General features: G+C 32.3%; 2 protein-coding genes across 7 annotated transcripts in view; one reads left to right on the top strand and one right to left on the bottom strand.

The window, feature by feature from the left end:
* The window catches only part of LOC135131903 (protein split ends-like), a 139,427-nt gene extending 129,116 nt beyond the window's left edge, over positions 1–10,311 (top strand). For all 5 annotated transcript variants that reach the window (XM_064059762.1, XM_064059760.1, XM_064059763.1 and 2 more), the window contains 2 exons: positions 8,945–9,106; positions 9,160–10,311. In XM_064059762.1, coding sequence (XP_063915832.1) covers positions 8,945–9,106; positions 9,160–9,288 — 291 coding nt within the window. In that variant the 3' untranslated portion in view covers positions 9,289–10,311. The remainder of the gene's footprint in view (positions 1–8,944; positions 9,107–9,159) is intronic.
* Positions 10,312–16,062: 5,751 nt separating this feature from the next.
* Positions 16,063–25,928, bottom strand: LOC135132579 (casein kinase I). 2 transcript variants are annotated; one of them, XM_064060705.1, is made up of 8 exons: positions 25,445–25,926; positions 25,258–25,368; positions 24,738–25,073; positions 24,241–24,443; positions 24,033–24,192; positions 22,863–23,054; positions 17,633–17,744; positions 16,063–17,438 (listed from the first exon to the last, which is right to left on the bottom strand). In XM_064060705.1, the coding sequence occupies exons 1-8, from the start codon at positions 25,518–25,520 to the stop codon at positions 17,333–17,335; spliced, it is 1,296 nt and encodes a 431-aa protein (XP_063916775.1). In that variant the 5' UTR covers positions 25,521–25,926; the 3' UTR covers positions 16,063–17,332. The 2 variants fall into 2 exon arrangements, with proteins under 2 accessions (XP_063916775.1, XP_063916776.1); XM_064060706.1 differs by having other exon boundaries at positions 17,351–17,438; positions 17,629–17,744; positions 25,445–25,928.
* Positions 25,929–26,036: the final 108 nt, after the last annotated feature.

The raw sequence follows: 26,036 nt of genomic DNA, 5'->3' as shown, positions 1-26,036 counted from the left end.
TTCGCACGTCATTTGATTCACTATGCTATGTAACGAATTTGTTAAAATGTGTACAGCGAGTCAGCTGAAAAGAGACACCTCGAATAACTTTTTTATTTATTAACCAAGAGTAATGATATTAAATTTGTAAATGGAGAATACTTGTAAATGTACTGCTTAAAAAAAAAACAACTAAAAAATGTATTGTAGAAATATCATTTAACTTTTATATTGGATTTAAAGTTTGCAGTTTATACACAAAATTTGGATTTTCGATTTGAATAAAATTTAAAAATGCGTTGATTAGATAAATATTCATAAAATATAAAATTTAATCAATCAAATTTTATTTAATAATTATTATTAGTCAACTCTCTGCTGACAAAATTTGGTTCCAAACCAGGGGAATTTTTTGCGTTACCAACTGCATTTGCTCCACTCGTACAACAATGAATGATGCTACTATGTATTTCTAGGGGCTATAGTAGTATCTATTTCTACCATAATCACTACAAAGTAATGCTAACCACATATTTTAATGATAAATCAAAGTGAAATTTAAATTATTCCTAATCCATCTTCATAGCTCTAAAATAAAAATGAACATTAAATTTACCTAATTCGCTAGAGTAACCTCTTACTGTACTTATCTTTTAAGGCCAACCTAGATGCTCTAATACTTTGAAAATTTACATTGCAATCACTTCTCATTAATAAAACTATTTTGAAATAATAAAAAATGAACACAGGAATACAAAATTCTATCAATTTTGTTATTTACAAGTTTATGAAAAAACAATGCAGCTGAAATTATTTTTCTGCTTTGTAATGATTCCGTATTGAACATAGAAGTAATAATTATCCTGGGAACAGTTTCTATTTGGCCATTTTTTCCAGACTTGTGAAGTTGAAGTTGTAGTTCTGAATAAGAATAACGAACAAGTGAGAAAAGATGAATGATGGAATGTATATGACCGTTTGGTCCAGAAATGAATGTTGAGTGAGTGATTGATTGATTGATGAATGAATGAATGAATGATGAATGTCTACGAATTTACCTGGTGGCCCTAAATACCCTGCATTCAAAGAGGAGGCCCTTGCGGGTACAGGGGACAGAACAGGTATGTCCGCCAGAAGCGCCAACAAGGACTTTTACAAATTTGCTTTGCACTTTTTTTAATACAATTTTTTGTGATTATAATGAGGAAACCACACAAGAGAGCAGTATTTGAGTATAGATTAATTGATTGAATTATAAAGTGATTTTATATCACTTATTTCTTTGCAGTTTTTCAAGACGGAACCTAATGATTTATAAGAATGTAAGATTTCTCAATTAAGTTATTAGCATGGCTATTAAAATGAAGTTTTGCATCAAATATAACTCCTAAATCTTCGAAACATGTTTTTGTAGCAATGAATTTATTGTTTATTTTATAATCATAAAGTTTATTAAAGCAACGTGCAAAATTGATGACTACACTCTTAGCATGCATCTTTGCCTTTACTTGTACTTTAACAATCCATACATAACTTTATTTCGACTTGTAACCCCTACAATGAAAAAAAAATATATTCAAAGAAGCTGTATTCTATTGTATGTACTTCAGGAGCGGGCGAAGTTCTGTTAATCCTTAAACCAATTTTTCTTCTTAATTATTAAAAACGATTTCATTGTATCTCTACGGTTTTTGTGATGTTTGGTGAAATTTTTTATTTACATATTCGGGTCCAGAAAATCTTGGACGTCAATGTCACTTCACTGTCATAAAATCTAAAAAACACCTGTAAGTATTGTACAAGTCGCATTCAATGAAAAAGCGTACAACTGTTATGTTCGTTTTCTAATAATTTTTGCTATTATAAATTGGGCTAATATAGTATTATGGAGTGTCTATATAATTTAGAGATCATAACTATAAGCAAAATTAAAGAAACTTGTAATTGCATTATTATTCCAAGACCTAAGACAAAATAAGAGTAAAATTAACACACAAATTTATTACACATACGCTTGGACAAAATTGTGATTTCAAGTAACATATGTACGTAGTGCTGACAATAATTTAGTGCTTGGTTATAAGCTCCGTTTTGGGAAATGACTTGAGCTAGTCTATTTAGCATTGAGTGTATTAAATTTCGAAAATGATTTTGATTGATTTCGTCCCAACAAGTTTGAATTCGCTCAGATAATTATCTACAGTTTGGGGTTTAAATATCTTACAGAATGAAATGGATTCGCTCTTGAATGATTTTTTAGGATACTGCTTTAGTAACTAACGTTTACATTGTTACAAACAAGTGCAGTAGCTAAAATTTACCGGCCTAGACCAGTAGTAGTTGACAACGACCGGTTCAAACTAATTTGACAATAAACATTTAACAAATTTATTATCTGAACAAACAATTCCACTTACTTACATAGATATTAAAAATACAATTACTAATATTACTGAAACAAGTATTCGCTGGTGACAAATTAATTTCTTCACTGGGTTGATCTTTTTTCGGGCTTGCATTCACATGAGATACTGAAGATAACTCGCTAAGTGCAAGAGATCCGTTTCCGTTAGATGAACCCAAAATTTTCTAAGCAATATTTCTGTTGGAATCTCCTATGTAACTGCGTGCACGGACGAGGATTTCCAGCCTCTGTGAGTCATGAGGGTGCTGAGATCTCCACCTCCTTCTACCAAAAGGGTTGCGCTGGAACGACGGAAACAATGTCCAGTAAATTTCTCACTCTCTGGAACTCCTAAATATTCTGCAATTTTTTTCGGGACGTTACCCACAGTATGGACATCGACAACTTGTGCCACACGCTTCTTATTTCTGTACGTTAGTAGGAATCGTTTATTGGTCATATTAGCAGGCCGCAAGGATATATACTTCCTAATCAACACGCAGAGTTGACATCCTTCCGCTTCTTTGGTTATCACGAAAGAGCGGCTTATTCCAGTTTTAGTCTTTGGGAGACATACTTTTATCAAATTTCCACATCGTCATCGATTGGTTAAATTAACCAATTCTTCCGCCAAAAATACCAATAATTAAAATGACATTCATCAATAAGTAGTTGCCATCGTTGGCTTCGTTCAAAAATTGTACTACTTCATCGTGAGACAATACGTTTGATTTTTTTGGTGTATGATGGACCATTTTCCTCTTGATATATTGGTATAATTCTCCATAGCGAGGTCAATCCTGGTCATTTATTATCAAAAAAACAATTATAAATATTTACCTTTTTATGGCCACCTTTTCATAAATTTGTAGCCAGTTCCTTATCATGGAAAAGTAAGACCACATTAAATTCTTATAATTATCTTCAAAATAGGCAAGCGTTCAACTCGAACAATGTGATTTTTCTCCCGCCAAGTACAAAATGTCTTATATTCTTTTAAATATCTTCCCAAAGACTTTCCTGACAGAAGATTCGATCTGGCGCTGTTTACTTTATCTACAATTTCGTCCGCAATCGCAGTTGGAGAAGAATTTTGGTACAAAACCATTTTAATGCAAAAATTAAATTTATGAAATTTTATTGTTTACTGTCTTTACCTTAGCAACAAACCAGCACACATGCGATGATTTTCACTTTATGCGCCACCTCAACCGAGGCGACATATCGGATAAAATTTTTGTTTTCATGAATTTTTGAAATTGTTGCAGTATCCTAAAAAATCGTGTACAATATGCAGGGGGGTAGAATTTTTATGGCCTTGCCAAACATACAAGTCTCGCCTACGGCTCGCCCTGTAAAGTATTGGCGCGGTCATAAAAATGTTACCGGTCTAATATCGTAAATAGCTATTATTTGTTCCTCACTTGTAAACATCAATTTATCAAGTCACTGTGTTCAACTTAAAAATGTCTCTTAACTCTTAACAGTAAAAATTTTACTGGCTATCCAGTAAAGTTTTTACACCTCTACTTAAGCTAAATTTTAATAAGATCATTGTCTCTCCCCCCAAAATTGATGAACAATTATCTAAATAACGATTATTTAATAGCGAAACATTGAACTAGGGTGATTAAAAAAAAATAATAATTTTTTTTTCGTGCAAAGAGGTTCAAAAGTTTCTTTTCAACGTAAAAAAATACCAGTTAAAATTTGAGCTCTTAATATTAATATAAAGACCGTCCGCATCGCGTTTTTCTATTTCCCATAAGAATAACATGGGAAAATTTTTGTTTGCACCTTCTGATTTTTATTGCTAGCCCGTCGTGTGTCGTGAAAAAAATTCAATCACATATTTTTATAGAGAATTGAACGCTCTACAAAAAGTGTCTCCTATGATTGTGCGAGAAACCTGATAGTTGAAGAGTTATTTTAGGCTAAAGTTAAATTTATCCAAATTTTGACGTTTTTGATGCATTACAATAAATTTGATGGTCTTATTGGAATAAATCACCACAAAAATTTATACACATTTTAAATTTAGTTTTTTAAACAGTAATTGTTTATAATTTTATGCTATAATAAGGCCAGTAAAACTCTTTCCGAACATTTTCAGCATCAGTGGGTTAAAAAAATCATAGTCAGGTTTCTCGCAAAATCATAGGAGACACTTTTTGTAGAGCGTTCAATTCTCTATAAAAATATGTGATTGAATTTTTTTCACGACACACGACGGGCTAGCAATAAAAATCAGAAGGTGCAAACAAAAATTTTCCCATGTTATTCTTATGGGAAATAGAAAAACGCGATGCGGACGGTCTTAATATTAATATTAAGAGCTCAACTTTTAACTGGTATTTTTTTACGTTGAAAAGAAACTTTTGAACCTCTTTGACACGAAAAAAAAAATTATTTTTTTTTTTTTTGAATCACCCTATTGTATACATATATCAATAGTAATATATTTATACAAAATCGGTCATCTTAGTGTACGATAAATATGTTTTGCTCGACGTTCCACAACTTAGAATACGAACAGGCAAATTTTCAGGTTTCGTCTGTCGTCTGTTCTAAATTTTTTAAACGTGGTTTGTAAAATTACATCGTTGACCATGATCGATCATTGAATAAATATTTTTAAAAATACGCCTCAAAAACACTGCTGCTGTTTCCTTAGTCATATTATTTAGAATTTATTTAGAATAGGATGTCCAAAAAATAAGAATCTATCTTTTTTTTAGAAGAAAAGCTTCTGAAATGAGTTAGAGATCTAACGTAGAAAACGCTCTGTTTAAAAACAAATTTTTATTTATTAACTCTGCACACTTATTAATATAATGCTCATACAGTAGCCTTTTTAAAAAAGACTTTGGTTCTACAGATCACTCGTCCACACTTACTACTGCTTAATTCTCGTATTTGACTAGAATTGCGTCTTTTTTTTTTGTCTGACGAGTTAAATTTGGCGAACATTTAAGAGTAATCAATTCCAAGATAATTGTAGAATAATACGTTCTTGACCATGGTCTATCCTATTCTAAGTAGTGCCAACATAATTATTACTACCTAAATTGATGCGAAAACATTCCTTGTCGATTGGATTGGGATCAACCACTTATTCATTTGATCGTTCTTTTCTTTTGTTTCTGGATTGTAATGATGGATCCCTGATTCCTGCTTAATTATCTACAAAGTATTTTTGAATTCAAATACTTTCACAAAAAAATTCATTGCTAAACAATTTATGCGTTATCAGTAAATTATTAAAAATAAAAAATAAGGTAACGGCGCTGTTTTTTTATTTTTATGTAACTATTTGGAAAGTTGTCAATAAATAGTGTAAAATAATGGAAATCCAAAAATGTTCCAATCGCAGAAACATGGTATGATTCTCATGTGTCCAGAATGTGTGGTTTAATAAGACATATTAATATAATACATATTATATGCCGAGGTGGAAAGTTTCATTCTTTCGAGAGAAAAGATAGTTTACGGAGGGGAGGGACAGCCCCAAGGTGACTATTTCTCGAAAAGGGAATGAAACTTTCCCCCAGGTTTGTATATTTTATTCACAATCTTTTCAAATAGCCTTTAAAAAATAATGCAAAAACTGACATTTATAACTCGACCACCATTACAATTTTTTACGTTTTAAGCCGGAAAGACATACGCCACTTTTCACATATTACTGACCGATTGTGAATAAATACTTAAAATTATATTGCGCCGATTCCAAACTGCATGTATTCGGTACATTTAGGAAAATATTATTTATCAGAAGAATAATCTTAAAAATGCAATAGTGTGAAAAATACACGTTGAGTTTGTAAAAGTTTTGGAGTCGGGTATGCACTCTCATCTTGGTAATTTTTCTTTAAATTGTAAAAACATTAGAAAACATTTTAGTAACTAAAATACGTACGCCTAGGTGTTTAATCACTGATAAAAATGCAACACTTAAAATTACGGGCTTAGCGCACCACTCAAAAAAATTTAATTAACGATAGTAAAAAATTATAGTTAGAATTAACTATAATTTTTTACTATCGTTAATTAAATTAAATAGAATTAAAAAATAGAATTATTTGCAAAGAAAAAGTTGATGTCATTTCCGAAAGAACCAAAGGCGATATAATGTTAATCGTAAATTCACTTAATAACATAACAAGTAAACTGGAACATCTTGTATAGAATCAATTACAATTTAGGAAAATGTTTGTTTTTTTAAAGTTGCTGTTTCGCAATTTTTAATAAGTTAAAAATAGTAATTTGTAGTAAAATTGTAAAAGTAAATAATGTGTGTGTTTGTGTTTTCAAACTTCTCCGTTTTTTTAATTGTCGCGTCAATTTCACATTTCAACTTTCGACCAATTTTTTAATTCAGAAGAGATATTATTGTAATAAATGATCGGTTACCATGGTAAAAATATCTTCCACTTGCGTGATTTTAAAGACAGGTGTACGCAACGTTGTTAATAACAACTGTACGTTTCTATTATGAACGTGAAACGTGCACTCTTTCGCTAACGACGTCGAAATTATTACAATTACAGACGTTGAAAAAGCACTAACACAAATAAAACCAAAGGTATCTTCAGGTTTGGACCAAATTCCCTGTTTTGTTGTAAAAGACTGTAAGGCGGTGTTTGCTAGTCCGCTAACGTATATTTTCAAATTATCGTTACGAACTTGTACTTTTCCAGATGAATGGAAACTTGTTAAAATAAGTCCTATTTTGAAATCTGGAGACAACACATGTATAAAAAACTATAGACCTATATCACTGATGTCTGTTTTTTCGAAGGTTTTTGAAATTGTTTTACATAATATGTTATTTCCTTTGTTAAAGTCCATAATAGTAAGCAACCAACATGGCTTTTATCCAGGACGCTCAACGTTGACCAACTTATCGTGTTTTAGTCAATATGTTGCAGATAAATTAGACACACGCCATCAAGTTGATTGTGTATACTTAGATATAAGCAAGGCCTTTGATAGGATACTTCACTCTAGACTAATTTCCAAGCTCTCTTATTATGGTTTCAGTGAAAACATCATCAAATTTTTTGAATCATATTTATTTAATAGACAACAAGTTGTATGTTACAATGGTTTCAACTCCAAGCTTTTTCATCAACCAACTGGTGTACCCCAAGGTTCGGTATTAGGTCCCTTGCTCTTCCTTCTATATGTGAATGACATAACGAATCATATCGGTAATAAAACTTTATCATACGCTGACGACATCAAAATATTTAGCACAATTGATTCTATAAACGATTGTTTAACGTTACAAAGAGATTTGTTAAATATCGCGGAACGTTGTAATGCTAATGGTCTAGAACTTAACCTGCGTAAATGTAAGATAGTGTCTTATTCCCGTAAGAAAAGTAAGTTTTTGTATGACTACTCCATATCTGATCATATTATAGAGAGAGCAGATTCGGTGAAAGACTTGGGAGTTCAGTTTGATAAATGTTTAACATTTATTGATCATATAGAAACAATCACCCAAAGCAGTTTCAAAACACTTGGATTTATAGTAAGAACGTGCGCATGTTTCAATAATGCTGATGCAATTAAAACACTATTTCAAGCCTTTATTAGAACTAAATTAGAATATTGCTCATTAATATGGTCCACGAATTACGCAAATCAAAGTATCAGTTTAGAAAAGGTTCAACGGCGGTGTCTTAAATATATGTATAATGTAAAATTTGGTAGATTCCCCAGCAGAGGATTTGATCAAGCAAAGCTATTAATTCACAAGAATATGTCAACATTGGAAAATGTCGGAAAATATCTGCTGTTAAATTCTTATTTAAAATTTTACATGGGAATGTTGACTGTCCTGAACTGTTATCTCACATTATATTTTTTGTTCCAAGAATTCAGTCAAGATATCATAATATGTTCTTATGTCCAAGAGCCAAAACCAATGTTTTAATAAACTCCCCTGCGTACAAAATGATGAAATTAGCGAATGAGTTAGACGAATCATGTGACATTGTCCAGTGTAACTACACTGAATTAATAAATTGTGCAAAATCAATATTTAAATAAGAATAAGGTCTGGTACATGATACTCTGGTATAAAATGTGAAGTAGTAAACACGGCTGAATTTATTTAATTTATTTAATTATTTAATTATTATTATTTTTTTTTATTATTTATTATTAGTTTATTCATACAGATTTGTAGTTCACCGAAGTCTTGTGCGGCGAGCAATTGAAATGTGAAATCTGAATTACGTCTAAGTTATATATTTGTATTTTTTTTTTATTTATTTTTTTTTTTTTTCTAAGTTAATTTTAAGTTTAGTTTACTTATCGTTATGCTTACATGTCATTTAATTTATTTATTTTGTCCTATAATTGGATATTATTCTGCTGGGCAAATATATCATTATCATTATTAAAAAAAGAATTAATATCATAAAATTAAAATCTTCCATTGCAAGTGATTAACTGGAAAAACCAAATTGTAGACGATTGTGTGACAGCGGCGTTTAATTATAAATTTTCAATGTTAATATAGAAAATGTAACTTACGTTTTATTGCAGATGGAAAACGAACACTGCATGCTGTTGGCATTACCGTGTGGACACGATCATGTGGATGTACTTAAACAATCAACAAACTTGACCAGCGGTTTCATCACTTACCTACAACAAAAACAAGCTGCCGGTATTGTGAACGTTGCCGCTCCTGGAACTACTCAACCTGTAAGTTTCTGAAATTTAATTGATTGATAGATTTTTATATCGTTTTCTTCCAGCCGGCTTACGTCGTGCATATTTTCCCTTCGTGCGACTTCGTTAATGAAAATCTGCGTAGGATAGCACCGAATCTGCTCGAAAGAGTGGCAGACATCGCCCATTTACTTATTGTCATAACTACGGTGTGATAGCATAATTTCATCGATGTGACTGTTGCATACCTATATTTGAATATTTCATTTTCAACTACACTTTAACACTTTAGAACATGATATTGACTGGATTTGACTAATAACCACAATGTGTGTCTTACTCTCACCAATTGTTTTGGTAAAATCTCGAAATGTGGACGTTATCCAAATGGAATTACTTAAAAATATATTTAAAAGTTTCACTGTGATTTCTTGACAAACGTTATTTACTATTATTAAAAATAAAATATAAAAAGCTAAAAATAACTTACTACCTATTTAAGAAGATCTCATATTGAACTTAGTTATGTATACATTTTTCTTGTTTAAAAGATCTTTTATTTTCGTAAATCTGTGAACTGTACTTTCGAAATATATTTACAATATTTGTAAGTATATTGCGAACGTTGACCGTTAATTTAATTTTAAACTTTGGGATTTTGGTGCTTGGAATATTTTTTTTTATTTTTGGTCTCATTAACATACTCGATTCAGTATGTTAATGAGATCCCCTTGTTTTGATACTTTCTACCTATGAACAGAGTGTTTATATTATTTCGTTTTTCTTTGTTGTTTTTTTTTTTTTTGGCTTTATTTCGTAGAAAGTATGAAAATGATTTGTTTGCAGCGCAATCTCAAAGTTTTTTGTTGCGGCTTCAGCAAAGCTGTACATTTCAAATTAAACGTTACCCGTTTGTAGTTTGAAAATATGGCTAATATAAATAATAAAAAGGTATATAGACATAATATATAAATATGTAGCATATATGATTAAATGAAAAATCAATCATTTTTTAAATTACGATGTAATATATATGTGAATATAGTTTAATTTGTTATTTTAAGCTTATTTTGAGTTATCGTTAAGATGTTCTGTACAGTGTACTTTAGGCTGTAAGTATAAGTTAGCCAGCGTTACAAAATGATAATATAGGGAACATTGTGATGTCTATATATTACTGTAAATTTTGTACATAAACTGTGTATTGTGAGTATACATTATTATAACTATTACAACAATTTCTTGGTTTTATTCAAAAACACACAGACAGATGATTGATTCATAAAAGATTGGTTCTTATTTGTACTGGTTTTTCTGGTGCGTAACCGATTCGTGAATAAATTTCTTCCTTTGACTTCGGACCACCAGACCATGGTGGTGGAGTGTCGCCAAAATTCTTCGACTGCTTTTCTTGATCTTTGCCCATTTGCTGACGTTTATATTCGTATTCACGAATATCGTCCAACTTTAATTCTACAGTAGTTGGAGGTCTGCGTAACATTGTTCCTAAATCAGCACGAAATATATACCTGTAAAATATAATACACATAACCTCAAAAAACTGAATAACATTAATATCCGTACCCTGATATTTCAAACTTGGTTTGAAAAAGTCTTCAGCAACAAATAAAATAAACAGTATGTAAGAGATTTAAATAATGTGGCGCGCTACAAAATCACAACAAATACTAACGAATAATCAAAGTTACTAGAAAAAAACACAAACCACAATTCACAACAATTGAACAAGGTATGCAACCAACAATGTGCACTTAAATCCTGGTTCTGGTCTAAAATTAATCTAGAACTGCCGAAAGGGTTTCCTTTTTGGGTTTTACATCTATCATAGTCCATCCTTTCTGATCGACGAACAATTGGGATATAAAACAATGAAATTTTGTTTCTTATTTTAATATACAGCGTAACAGCGTTATCATCTCAGCAAATACTGCAAAACTTGCAATAGAATTAACCATTTCTGAGAAAATTTACTGAACTGAACCCTACACGTACCACCCCTACACCCCTATTGCTGACCATTTTACTAGTAATATTCGGTTTTACAAACACAGGTACTCCTAAAAGTGGACGTGGAACCTCTTCCTCTGTGGATCATATTTTAGTTCATAGAAATAGAATACCCTCACTGTATGATTTTCTGATTTACTCACTGGAATTCGTGTGAGTGAAAATATGAGTCTATTTGGTTACCTTTATTTGGCACAAGTAATAAGAAAAAAAACCGCCGCACTAGCGGTTTTCTGTCTCATCTCCAAGACTCCGCTCTAGTGACTAATGGTTTACCTACTGCTAGTATTCGAAAATACTTTGTAAAAACAATCTTTAGTCAACTTAATAGCTTTCATTCTAAGGTAGGTACTAAACGATCTATATGACCCCTGATTCTCGTTTTCGTAATCCTACAAAAAAAGGCTACGGAGATAAATCTGACGAGCCTGCCGGACATTCGGCGGCACTTTCTCCTTCAGTTCATTGTTCAAATCAACTATGGAGGTGCCTCTATGTGTTTAACAGACAATATAAACTACGGAGAAGCTCCATCACATTAAAATATCAACGAAAGTTGGAGATACAATGATCATTGATCATCATTGTCTGTAATATTTCCCTAAATTTGATCGACAACGTCTTCTAAAAATTATTCTAAATACATTCTCCAAATTATTAGGTAAAAGACATGGACAAATAAATACAATCCCCAGAAATTTCAGCCCAAACGTTTTACGTTTGTGGGTGTTGAGTACTGCCACAGGTTGTATTTTTTTTAATAGTGGAATACTTTCAAATGCAAAGTTGAGAAAATGCCTTTTAATCATAATGCAAAATGTGGAGGGTAACTTGTTTATTCATCCGTTCTGGACTTATTTCTCAGCTGCAAAAAACTCCCTAGCTTTCAAAAATGAAATCAAGTGGCTCAAAACGATAAAGATTTTGCACGTAACAAATTTAAGCACAAAAAAGACGTATGCAATTTTTTTGCAATTTCACCAAAGGACAATGTTTAAACAAAATGAATCGCATTCGATACCACAGTCCTCTTTTAACGAGTATTATTGACCTATGACCAGTCAAACCAGTTATAATTAATGATTTTCTAATCTGAAATGTGTAAAACTTTGACCATTCCATCAACACGTGTAATTTTGGTTTCACTGTTTTTAAATTCATAGTTCATGTTAAGATTTTTCATGATTCTAATAGAATTGTTGTTAACAATCATTTAAATCTTCAAGCAAAACAAAAACACGTGACTGAAATTCACTTATTCAATGTATTTTGTGTTTATTTTGTATTAAGTATGTATATTATTAATATTAATGTATTAATTATTTTCATACATCCGAATTATTTTCTCACAGCTTGAATTTGAACATCTGGAATTATTATTTTGATTTTAACCGTGTTTATTTCATATGTGCTTACCTAATCTTGATGAACTAATTTTGATTTTAATCATTAATATGAATTAACGCATAATTTAACCCCACATAAATTCTTGTTTTTCAAAATTGTTAATAGAGTGTGGCATATTTTAATTTTGTTTGTTTCCTTTTTATAATTATAATATTCTTGGAGGTAGGTGATCATTCTACCTCCAAATCTCCATGTAAATACTTACATTTATTTGCTTTCACCAAAATTCAGGAGATTTTAACTCTAACCGAAATAAACACACGGAACCGTGTGATGGATGGGGGCGGAGTGATAAGACCACATACTCAAACTGAGAGCTTTTCTGTCCTTGTCGTTTTAATGTGAATGCTTATTTGCAATACTGAATTTTCAACCTACTGAATCAGGCCCTCAAGTTGGCTACATTCTTTGCGGGGATGAAAGTGAGCCTCAGAAACATTAGTAAACCCACAAAGCATGGTTAAGGCAAACATACCTTCACGAAGAGACGGCCTTCGCGCCGCTGTCGTACGCGTCCTCAAGCTGCGCAAATTGTTTACACTTAGCTTGGTCTTTTCTTGCTCGATTGCTATAATTTAAATTTACCGGCAAGCCACACCATCGAAACAATTTGTGTATTTGCATCCAGTCACTTTAATGATAATAATTTCCTTGTTTGTCTTTTTTTAAATTTGTGATGTTCCAATATTTATCAATTTGTAACATTTGATTTCATTTTTGAAAGCTGAAATAAAGGCTTTTTGCAGCTGGGAATAAGTTCTTACAGTTCTTATAGCTTATTTCAATAGTTTTTTCTTCTTAAGAATAGAGGAATAAACAATTTGCCCTACGAAATCCATTTGGTACAAGAGCTAAACGAAGATGACTTTGATCGTAGAGTTCAATTTACAAAAATTATTATGAACAGAATACAAGACGGAAATTTCAACAGGATTTTGTTTTCTAATGAATCTACGTTTTGTTTAAATTGTGTTGTGAACAAACACAATTGCAGGTATACTGGTTTGACACAAATCCATATTGGATGTAGCAAATCCACACAGCGTCCAGAAAAACTCAATGTTTGGTGCGCTATTAGGTCCTTTTTTTATTAATGGGAATTTAAATTCTAAGGGATACTTAAGGCTGTTGCGGGAACGTATAGTGGCTACACTTAGAGAATTGTTTCCCAATTACCAGAGTTACCAGCAGAAACTATTTGGTTTCAACAAGACGGTGCTCCACCCCATTTTGGACGTCAAGTGCGAAAATAGTTTAATGAAACTTTTCCTGACAGATGGATAGGCCGAAGGGGTACTATTGAGTGGCCTGCTAGGTCGCCGGATTTGACACCGCTTGACTTTTTTTTTTGTGGGGCTATTTGAAGAATCGCGTTTATATGAATAGACCGATTCACATTGAAGACTTAACACGAGCGCATACGTAACGAAATTGCTAGTATTCGCCCAGAAATTCTCATTAACTGACTACAAAATTTTATTCAGCGCCTTTTTTACTCCCAGGAAGTAAATGGAGAAAATTTTGAGCATTTTTTTGTAGAAAACAGAAGTTTAATTTTAGTTTCGGTTGTTATTGGTTAATTTATTTAATTATTGTTTAATAATTTATTTTGCCATTTCAATCAGAAATAAAGTATGATTGTGCTATATCAATAAAATAAGAAAAACAAAAAACAAGTTGGCCTCGCATCTCGACAACAAATGAAGCAAACATTTTTTTTGCGAATATACTAAGTGCAAAAAAAATCCGAACACCTTGAAAACGTCAATATTTTTAAATGAAATTTTATACACATATTGGTTGTTGTATAAGTAAGAAATGATGAACATATGAAGACAATTGAAGAACTTTTACGTCATTTTAATTTTTATTGTCCTGATTTGAGGTCTAGCAAGATGGGGCTGTTCTGTAAAATTTTGACGTTTTTCGGTATTCCATTTCGACAATTTAAATTCCTTAAAAAGCCGTTAATATGCCCCCAGTGCGAAGACGTCTTCAGTATTCACAATTAGGTGATTCTGATAAGGGTCGAATAATAGGCATGCATGAAGCAATATTGTCCTTTAGAGAAATTGCACTTCGTGTTAACAGAGTTGTGTCTACAGTGACGGAATGTTGGCAGGCGTGAAGTCAAGACACAGAGCTACAGGATCCGGGCGACGAAGAGCTACTACTGGGCGCCAAGACCATCGTCTGCGTTTGTTAGCTCTAAGAATCCGAAAGTCTACAACTCAGGCAATTGCCAACGAATGGTTTGCTGATGTTGTTAGACCTATAAACATGCGTTCCGAATACTTTGTCCTTAAAACTTACCACCCACATTTTGTTTTACCTTTAACACCTGCACATAAGCGTCAACGACTCGAATGGTGCAGGGAACGTAGTGGATGGGACAAGGAATGGAACACTGTTGCATTCAGTGACGAATCGCGCTTTTGTTTATCCATGCATGATGGCCGTATGTTAGTGAGAAGAAGACGTGGAGAAAGACGGAATCCTCAATTTGCTGTGGAAAGACATGTACACCGCACAGTAGGATTAATGGTGGGGGAGTACGACCTCTCCGCGATATGTGGAAGAAGTGGTAGAACCACATCTGCTTCACTTCTTAAGAACGCAACTTGGGCTTAGTTTTCAACAAGACAATGCGCGTCCACACATCGCTAGAAACACTTTTAACTTTTTTGAAGAATATGAAGTGGAGTTATTGCCATGGCCTCCTAGATCTCCTAACCTCTCACCCATAGAACATGTATGGGATATGATAGGACGACGTTTAACTCATCTTCAGCGGCCACCACAAACTTTAAACGACCTGAAGCGTGAAGTATAAGCTGCTCGAGATGAATTAAATCAGGATGACATTGATCGACTCATTAGTAGAGAGCGGATTTCTGTCGGGCTAGACAAGGCCAAACTCGGTACGGCTCGTACGGGATGGGAATTCATTGCAGTTACCGGTTGCACTTCGTTTATTTGAGATTAGAATAACGCTGCTTCGTTGCACTCTGCTGTTAATTCCAGTTCTCATTTACTTAGCCGTTTGATTAATAAATCGTTAATTGTATTTATGGAATCAAGTGATAATTAAATTCAGTGATTACCTATCACCCGCTACTGAGTCCCGGCGATGCAGCGCGTCCCCACCTATAATCGTGACGTAGCCCGACAGAAATCCGCTGTCTACTCATTAGGTCCATGCCAAGACGTGTAAACGAATGCCTCAATAACAGGGCTGCTCGAACCCATTACTAGCTTAGGTGTTAATATATCCATTTGAATTTTTCATCATTTACTAGTAGTAAGTAGTAGACTATAAACCCAAAAGATTTTCAAAAAATTATTATTCTATCCAAGTGTTCGGATTTTTTTTGCACTTAGTATAATTAGAGCACAACTTCTTGTATCCCTGTACCTAATTTCAGGTGATTTGTACAACTGGTTTTCAAGACATTTAACCGTTTCCATGTATATTGTTGTGACTCTGTATATTTTGTAGAGTAAACAGTGGAATAATTATTTTAAGGTAAATTGATGGAGATTAAATAACAACGTTTCGGTAATTAAATCAACTTTAATGACTTTTATTTCGTAATTAACATACATAGTGCAGCAAATAAAAAATATGTTGATTTGTTTTTTTTTTTTGACATTCGAATAAAATAACATGTAACACTCTGCTGTGGTAATATAATTGCTAAAACAGTAATATACAACTGTGGTTTCACTTTTAGACAGTTAGAAATTTCCAAGTGACTAAGTACTTAAATATTAATATCAACTTTTTTCATCCAGCAAAATTTACAAAATAATGCACTATTCTGAGGTTATTTTCATTTATAATGTACAACACTTAAGACCACCTTTTATTTACAAAATATATGCATATGCATATGCTAGCACAATTATTAAATGAATTAAAAAAACCTAAGTTGAGTTTAATTTTAATTGTATCAAAATTACATTAAATTACTAGAATTACAAGTCCTTGTGAACAATTGTTCTTCCCTTCGCGCATCGATTATATAAATTATAAGAAGTATTTCCATAGGAACAAAATTTTCAAATGCAGTCAAAAAGAACACATGTCTAAAGATAAACATACTGCAACAAGTTCACACGTACACTGAACATCGGCACAATCGTGCAGCATGAACGGAACATTACCACTCTTTGAAGAACAATACAAAACAAATCATCACGCTCTGACCCAACAGCAATTTAACTTTACAAAATCATAATCATTCAAAAGCACAAATTTACAAAAAAGAAGACAAACTGATTTAAGAATATTTTTCAAGGTTTACTTTTTTTTACAAAATGGTAAATAGACCAGTTAATCAATGCATCCAATGTAAACATTAAGTCAATATGATGTTTTTCCATTGGCATATTTTTCCTTATATAAAAATTGTCACAAAAGAAAAACTAAACACTTACGCTATTATACAACAAAATACACAATAGTTGATCAGTCTAGATATGTACAAAGTCCCGTTAATAGAACAGATTCGTTTTAATTTGTCTTCAGGTAAGTTCTCTTGAATTTAGCGTCTAGTCGTTTTGTTACTACCACATTACAAAAACCTCACAATGGAATTAACATAGGAAAGAAAATTCAACTATTCATCCAGTGAACATAACATCAATTCCATCGACTCCTATTATATAGATGGAAAACGTAAAAAAGTATCACAAGAGCTGAACAGATACTTAGTAATTCCATTGCACGTAACAGAATAATAAAAACCCAAGGTTACACGAAACTTAACAAAATCACAAGACCAATCCGTTTTAACATATCACTGTTGGTTTACATTGATTTCACTTTTTGAGTCTTGTTGGTGGATCTTTCGATGCGCTTCCTCTTCTAGGCGGGCCTGCTTGGCCCGCCGTCTGGTTGGGGGGCGCCATTGCTACTCCGGAGGCGCTTCCAAAACAAACAAACATCACACATAGGTTTCCCATCGTTCAAGGATGATCACAGATGTATGGTGATGATGGTGAAGACAACGAAAAATAAAATGAAAAAAAGAGAACAAAACAAAACACGTCAGTTAGTTGCAATGGCAATAATACAAATATGAAATGGAGTGGAACGGTTAAGACGTAATAGGAACTCACTTTGCTTGTTTTGAATTACTTAAGTCTGATGTGGAAGCATTTGGGGCTCCTTGACCAGCACGCAGTCTCATCGAAACTCTCCTTTCGTGGCTGTCATATAACCGTGGAGAATCTAAACAATAGTAAAACATTTGAAAAGATAATTAAATTATTATCATCTGTTGTAATATCAGAAAGCTTAAACATGAATTCGTAATGAGTTTTGATTTTTCCAGAATATGTTTTGTATGATTCAAAAGTAAAATAAATTGAATAGAAATCAGTGAAAATGATTGTAATATTCGGTAATTTGCGTTTGGGGTTGTAATACCCGCTAAAAATGTCCGACAAAAAAGGAATAATAGAACATCTAACGTAACACCCTATTTGTTCGGTACTTATTAATGATAACTCGATACTTTGTATGCTACCTATATGCCCTTACAAAGTAAATACTTCTTTTATTAAAAAACTACTAGGACCTACTAGTTGAAACTGTGTTATTTCCTTAATAAAATGCCCAAAAAATTACCATAAAAATCCAAAAAACGAAGACATTTCCAAGAAAAAAATTATTGCAGGGCAAAAGCCGTTAGACTCGATCAAAAACCAAATTCTTGAATGCATCGGCGGCGTCAACAAATCCATGAAAATAGAAATTTTATCTAGGCAACCAATAATCTGGGCAATAACTGAAACAACAGTCAACAGTTCCAATAATAATAATCAATGTTTCAGTGTAAATACACTTTAGTCACAAGAAATAATAAACCTTTAAAAATCAAACTGTTGCGTTTGTTCTCTCTATATTTATTGTACTGTTGTTTTACTTCCCAAGCTAAGTTAAAGAATATATTAGCAATACCTCGATGAATTTAATAATACAGGAATTTAACGAATCTAGAAAATTATATCTTCATTCAACTTTTGATTGAAAAAATCAAGAAAATAGTTTGGCCTGGAAGAGTCTAGTCTTTTAAGTAAAACTGTTTTCAAAACATTTAATTTATAACAGTGGCACTATAAAAACGGCGTTGTGTAATATTTATTTACATCAGAATATGTCCATATCTCACGGGCCACTGATCTTCTAATTTGACCGCTTTTGTCAGATATAAAAAAATTGGTTTAAGGTTATTCAGACAGAATTTCCTTCGCTCCTGAATACAGTCGAACAAATACAGTTTCTTTGAAAAGTTAAATTTTTATTTTCAGCGTCATGATCATATTTCTCGAGAGAGTACCCCAGGGTATTAAATAGCAAGAAAGCAGCGGTTTTTTTGTATAAGTCGACCACTTTTATTTGAGCTTCTTCAGGACTTATTCTTCTAACGCTAATTACACGTGTGTTGTTATCCTATTAAAATATAACACGATTTTTATATTAAAACCGTAACATGTTCGATTATTCGCCATTTGCATTCGGTTGGATTATTCAAAAAGTTGTTAAGAATGGTATCTTTTACTATCGCGGCAAATGTTTCAGCATTAATACTTGAGTAATTTTGTTGAAATTAAATAGGGTTTAGATCAGTGGTCAGACTCTGAATTCAGGATACTGTAGTCGGCAAAATGTAGTGTTCTTATGACTTAATTGTAGTTTAATTTTTATATAATTTGAAAGACCCAGCAAAGTGGGATAATAAAAATACGTATCTCTTTGACGGTGGCACGTGCAGCTGTTAGTTTTATCAGCTGTAAAACATTTAAAAAGTCAAAGCCATAAACGGACTATATTTTGGAGGCCAGTATATCTCAACATTTAACACACTCCTGTCCTTAATAATATCTATTATCTCGTCAGCGCTAACCCAAATAATACTGGTTCAAAATTGTAGGTTGTATTTTAGGAATAGTTTTGTCGTAAGAAATTTACACGTATAATGTCTACTAAATGTAGATTCATCAAGTAGGTCCAGTATATTTCTTCTTAAATTGTTTAAAAATTGGATTCCTAATTTTAGTTGTGGGTACATTAGCCGAAAGAAGTGCCTCACATACATTTTCACAAGAATTTTTAGTTACTTTCTATATTTTTTGGTTTTGATTAAATTTTGTGAAAAAAATTACGAAACTCTTTGCCCTTCAAAATAAATGCAAAAGTGTTACTAAACTCAGAAAAGAATCGATTAATTTCTACAAGGGTAGAAGTAAGGAAATAATAATAAGTATATGTAGATAAAAGAAAAACAAATTATTTAACCATACAATATAAAAACCACTTTAATAAAACTGAAATTAAAAACCCATTTACCACTTTATGAAGCAATCAAAATATGTATATTAAATTGAAGCAGCCGAAGCACCGCGCTGGCGAATGCCAAGCGTAGCCTATTGCAGTACATCGTGCCGCGTCTTCACTGTAAAGGTAAATTTTTCACTGCGCTGGAACCATAACAGTACTGCATTCTCAAATTTTGATTGATTTGGTTAATAAATCAAAGTGCCTCATGCATCAGCATTAATCGAACCAGCGAACTTCGCGGTAGTAATCCGACATCTTTCCAGCTCAACTACGCAGCTCACCGGACGGCCAGTCTCTTATATTAGTATAAAATATTATTATACAATTTGGATTTTTTTGAGAAACATTAGTTGCGGAGAGTAAAAAAATCAAGGCAGATTCATAAACCATAAGCACAGGAATATGTTATTTTATATCATTTAAACAGCTTTTTCACAACGATCAGTCCGGTAGTTTTGGAGTGTATCTGTCTAATAAAAAACGACAGAGACGGCAGACAGACAGAAACAGGCCTACTAACTATTACTCTAGAGGTCATGAAACGACTATTACAATTAATAAAATTTAAGGAATACTGAAACTAATAACCTGTTTTAAACAGGTAACAGTAGATGGCAAATGACAGATTCTATCCACTTTTTCAGAAATTGAAGTAAAAATCAGACCGCTAAGAAAAAGATTATTAACAAGTAGTTTTAAAACATACTCGTTTTTCTAATTTGACAATACGTGAACAAATACACAGGTCGCCTTGTACATCAACTAAGTTCAAGTGACTAACTTTAGAAAACATCTTATAAAGATTTAGTTTTCTATTAGAATTATTATACACTTATTGTATTTTTAAAGAAAAACAAAAATGATAGTTTAAATGGTAATTCATTTTCTGAAACATTAGTTTTAAAAGTTTAAATTACAAGTTTTCTTTCAAAATTGTTGCAGTTTATTTAAAACTATCAACATTATTTAATTTCAATAATATAATAAGGTCAGTCGTTTTCATTTCACAAATAAGCTTGTACAACTGCGTATTTTTCTAAATTTTCCTTTGAAAATAAGTCTTACTTCGGTCTTAATGTCTTTGAATTTAGAAAAATATCTCTCCGCATCACAACTTGTTACTGGAGCAAACAAAAAATTAGATATAAATTTGGATCATTTTAAAACAGTAGTATGTACTTGTAACAGTGTTTAAGGATATTGCTTTTAACATTAAGAAATCCGGATTTCTGCGTCAATTTTGGTTTTAAATTCATCTTGAAATAGCCAGTTTACATCTTCTAAATGAGATGTGTCGATTCAAATTTTTCCATTGCGATTGACACTTTCAAATTTTGTGAAACAAATAATAATAATTATTTTGATGCATTCCCATTACAAATTTTTGCAGCATTTACTGTGTCGTCGAATATTGTAGAAACCAAACATGGTTTCGACGGTTTTTGGGTTTAATATTCTTTAATTAATATTCCCATAATAATATTAGAAACACATATTCCCTTCATGTCAGTTGTTCGTGTGCACTAATCCATCCGTAATTTTCTGAAACTATTGTTTCTATTCCTAATATTGTTTGATCGTAAATTTTTGGAACATAATTTTTTCTAATCGTAGATTCGTCTGGAATATCACGTTTCATATACACTGCCATACAAAAAAACCAGGACACTTAAATTTTTTGTGATTACCTGCGATTGGTCGAATTTTTGTAAAAAATATTCCAAAAAGCAAAACATTAATACACTCTTTAACAGAAAAGATAACTTTATGCTAAAACGTATCAAAAAGAAAAAAAGTTATAACACTAAACATTAGCGTAACGTTACAAATATTCACGTGTCCTGGTTTTTATGTCTGGCAGTGTATTTATTAAAAAAATGTCTTAAGGATGGGTTGTTTAAATTTTTTAAAGGAATATTGGCAGATATAAAAGCCACTATAAAGGTCTTCATAAAATGTTTATTTTGATGTTCCACCCAAATTTTGCTTATGTCTTTCATTATTCACGTACTTTTGCAAATTGCCTTTATCTCTGATTGCAAGATTTTTTGAATAAGTATTGCAATAAACTTGTTTATCATTTACATATGAAATATTGTCAAATTCTTTTAAAAGACGTTCCATATTCTATTAAAAAAGTAAATAAAAATGTAACTCCAAATGTAATTGTATGAAAATAAAAAATAAATTCTAACTGAAAATAGAAATAACACGAAAAATTAAAAATGAAATAAAATGATTTTAAGAAATTACTGAAATTCGTAACCACAATCGCTGATTAAACGGAAATAAAACTCAAGCTGTTTTGAAAACAACATAAAAAGTGCACAAGAGCAGCGGGGAAGACACGATGTGTGCATAGCAGTCGGAATAGTGCGTGCTGCATGCAGCGCTGCGAGGGTCCTGCAGGCCCCACTCCCGATGCGCGGCTATATATGAGACCTTTCTAATCCCGAAAAATGTCCCCGCTCTGTACATTACAGATAACTCAAAATGCAAATCGAACTGACTCAAGTTAACACAAAAAACAAACTTGAATATATTTCTACTCTAGTGCAGTAGCACAATTGGGACTACGGAAATTTACAAATAAAATACCCTGTTTTTCTATGCTCATCCTCTTGAAACTGCGTCACAATTTGTGGTTGTTGACAAAATTTAAATCACGAATTACACGGTTAATACATTACGTCTTCAAATGACTGTCTGCCAAGAGACGTAGCGCCACTGGGACACTTATTTAGTACTTAATTAGAGTTTTCAGCAGATTTATAAAACATGCAGATGTATGAAATCCAGGACACGGCATAGTACTTTTTCAGTAAACAAATCATATCAAATAATCAAATGCATAATCAATATTCTAATAAGAACAAACACATTACTTATTCCAGACGTAGAGCGAGAAATTTAATTAATAAGCAAAGACAATTTTATATTACATATTAAACACGTCAAAAAGGATCAGGTTTGCGGTTTTTTCAGTTATACAATACATTAACTTACTGCTACTGATTACATCTTCTAAAGGGTTTGGAGCAGTGGTGTTCGCAGGCACGATATCCATTCTGTCGTGGGGTCTCCTTGTTCGTGTCTGAGGCGCCGTCGGGGTTGAATCACCCGGTGTGGCCGCGTGACTTCCATATCGTGTTCCTGAACGGCCAGTATTTTCCTCACAATGACTTCCTCTAGAGCCTCCTAAATGTTAATATATTTTTAATACGAAACATTTTAATGGAATAGATTTAACATAAAAATATACTTCCCCGCAAAATTAACGCAAAATTGCACATGGCGTTTCAAAAATTTAAAAACAATTCAAAGAACTATTTATCACAAAAACTAAGAATACGTAAAGGGAAAGGCAAAACATGTGCCCCTGTTTTTGTGAAAAAAAATAAAGTATCAACAAAAATAACATTTTAATATTTTGCGGGGCAGTGTATTTACAATGCAGGTCATCTAATAGAATCGGAACAATTTTTAATTTTGTAATCAGATATAAATAAGGATAACTCGATTTATCTTTAATGATACAATCAAATCATCGTCAAAAATAGTACTAACTTTACTTATATATTGCATCACACGCATTTCTAATCTTTCAGGACTGCAAAAAACAAATTCACAAGTTCATGTCGTTACATTTACTAGTACTGATAGATGTTTAATTTCTCATAATTGGCTGATATCATCCAAACACGTTTATAGGAAACTTAATTCGTCAGTATAGGGAAAAATATATCTTTTTATGTAACGAGGGTTTCATTTTATTTTTGAACCATTCAAGTTTCAGCGATCTTAAATTCGATCCACGAGTTACAATAAGGACCTAAACTTCATTGCTACTGATTATTAATAAGCCACCCGTTTACACATGACCAAAGTCATTGATATTTACTTTAACCAACTTCAAAACTACAAACTACACAAAAACTGGCTAAAATATTTTATTTATTTGAATAGTTTATGTCCCCGAAATTCGTTAAATAAATATTTTAAATCGAATATTCGTCAATAATGTCATAGGTATAACCACTTATAAAATTTTAGAATTATTTTTAAATAAAATGATTATTTTTTAAATTTTAAAAACAGAAAACAAAAAATATCCATGTAGTCATTATGTGATGATGAAAACATGTTTATCTGAACACACAACTACACGGTACTTACCAAATTTGAGCATATTCCAGTCAAATACGTAGTCATACGTAAACCCTTGGCGATGGAAGAGGGAACGGAAGAGTTGTCTTAAATAACTATAATCAGGCCGTTCTTCGAACCTCAATTGTCGACAATAATTCAAATAGGTCGGAAACTCCATTGGAAAACCCTAGACAATAAACTGTACAAACAAATATATCAAAATAAAAATACTGACTTTACACAACTCTTCTATTGGTGTCGACATTTTCTTCTCCGAGATTCTTTCATACTTTTGTCGTTTTGTTGCAGCTTTTAAACCTTGCCACGGTAAAGACCCTTTATTAAAATACATTAAAACATAACCTAATGATTCTAAATCATCTCTTCTTGATTGTTCTATTCCTAAGTGTGTGTTTATACTTGCATATCTCGCCGTCCCTGCAACAAATTTTTTAAAAATTTTCGCAATGTCAGCCTTGAACACGTGTAAAAACAAATATTAACCCAGTAACGCAAAATGTTTATTTTTAGTTGCGAAACAGTGGCAAGATGGATGTACCCTCAGGTGTACTCAAAATTTACATAACGAAATAGCACCACCTTCATCACGTATGCAATAGCACTGACCTTTACTACTTTTTCCGCGTTGATTGCGTAAAATTATCAATCCACATTCACTTTTCATTTGAGCAGAATTTTTACAAATACAATGTCAATGGCAGTTTTACTCACCTGTTAAATTTTTATTTTCCCTATATGGTATATGCTGGTGTGACCTGCCATCTCTGTACTTCTTTGCCAATCCAAAGTCAATTATATAAACTAGATTACCCTTTTTACCGAGACCCATTAAAAAATTATCAGGTTTTATATCTCTGTGAATAAAATTCCTGGAGTGGATAAAATCTGTACGAGATATTAATTGGTCAGCCAGTAAAAGAACTGTTTTTAAAGAAAAACGGCGAGAACAAAAATTAAAAAGATCTTCTAATGATGGTCCAAGCAACTCCATAACCATTACATTGTAATCACCTTCGGAACCACACCACTTTATTTGTGGAATCCCCACTGGAAAATAGAGAAATTTAAATTCTAGGAAATTGATAGCGACACGAAATATAGTTATCAAGAAATGTAATCAGTAGTAAACATAATCTATTTAGTGGGGCCAATAAAAATTTCATTTACGTTTCTGACAAGGCTCAAGGTGATGACTAAGAAAAATTTTTAGTAAATGAGGGTTGAAAATTACCTCCACCCTGCATCATTTTGTAAAACTTCGATTCTATATGTAACTGGGGGTGCCTGGTTTTGATACATTCTAACTTAATCGCAACTTCTTCACCAGTAGAAATATTGGTACCTTAAAACAAAAAAATGTGCAATGTTTTTGTGTAAAATAGCTCTTTGTTTACAACGTTTAAATGGTCGATTCTTACCTAAATATATATCTCCAAAAGATCCAGAGCCTATTTTACGGCCTAGCCTATATTTGTTACCGACTCGAAGCTCCATTCCTCAACAGACACCAAATTCACACAACAAAAGACATGAAATGCTGTCGTATTTCAGGCGGCCATATTACATTAGCCAACTATGATAGGAAATTTGACGTAACTAAAAGGCTTAGAAATTCGTTTGATACCGACTTGGGGGTAATTACAGCTACTGGTTATATTGTTTAGAATTTATCAATTATCACAGATTCGTCAGTAACCAAAAACAACTACAATTAAATTTACTGTTTCCCTTTTCATTATGTGCTTTTGGTGACACACACAACAGACAACTGAGAAATAGATGTGCCTAGTTTTACGGGTGTATGGTTATCTCACACACATGTTCTATATGTCTGTTTCTTTTTAATTCGTACAAAATGCGCGGAACGTAATTCGCAGCTTCACTGTTTCAATTAACCCGTCATTCTTTATCAATTAAGGCCTAACTTCATGGCAAAGGCGAATTTTTCTTAAAAATTCTAAATTATTCGAGTTTTTTACTTTCATTAAATTTTGTTTCTTATAAAAATTC

The sequence above is a fragment of the Zophobas morio genome, unplaced genomic scaffold, assembly GCF_036711695.1.
Source record: "Zophobas morio isolate AGI-343-1 ecotype UQ-CSIRO unplaced genomic scaffold, CSIRO_AGI_Zmor_V1 ptg000021l, whole genome shotgun sequence".
Taxonomy (NCBI): domain Eukaryota; kingdom Metazoa; phylum Arthropoda; class Insecta; order Coleoptera; family Tenebrionidae; genus Zophobas; species Zophobas morio.
The sequence above is the reverse complement of the archived record's forward strand: the minus strand, read 5'-3'. Positions and strand labels throughout refer to the sequence as shown.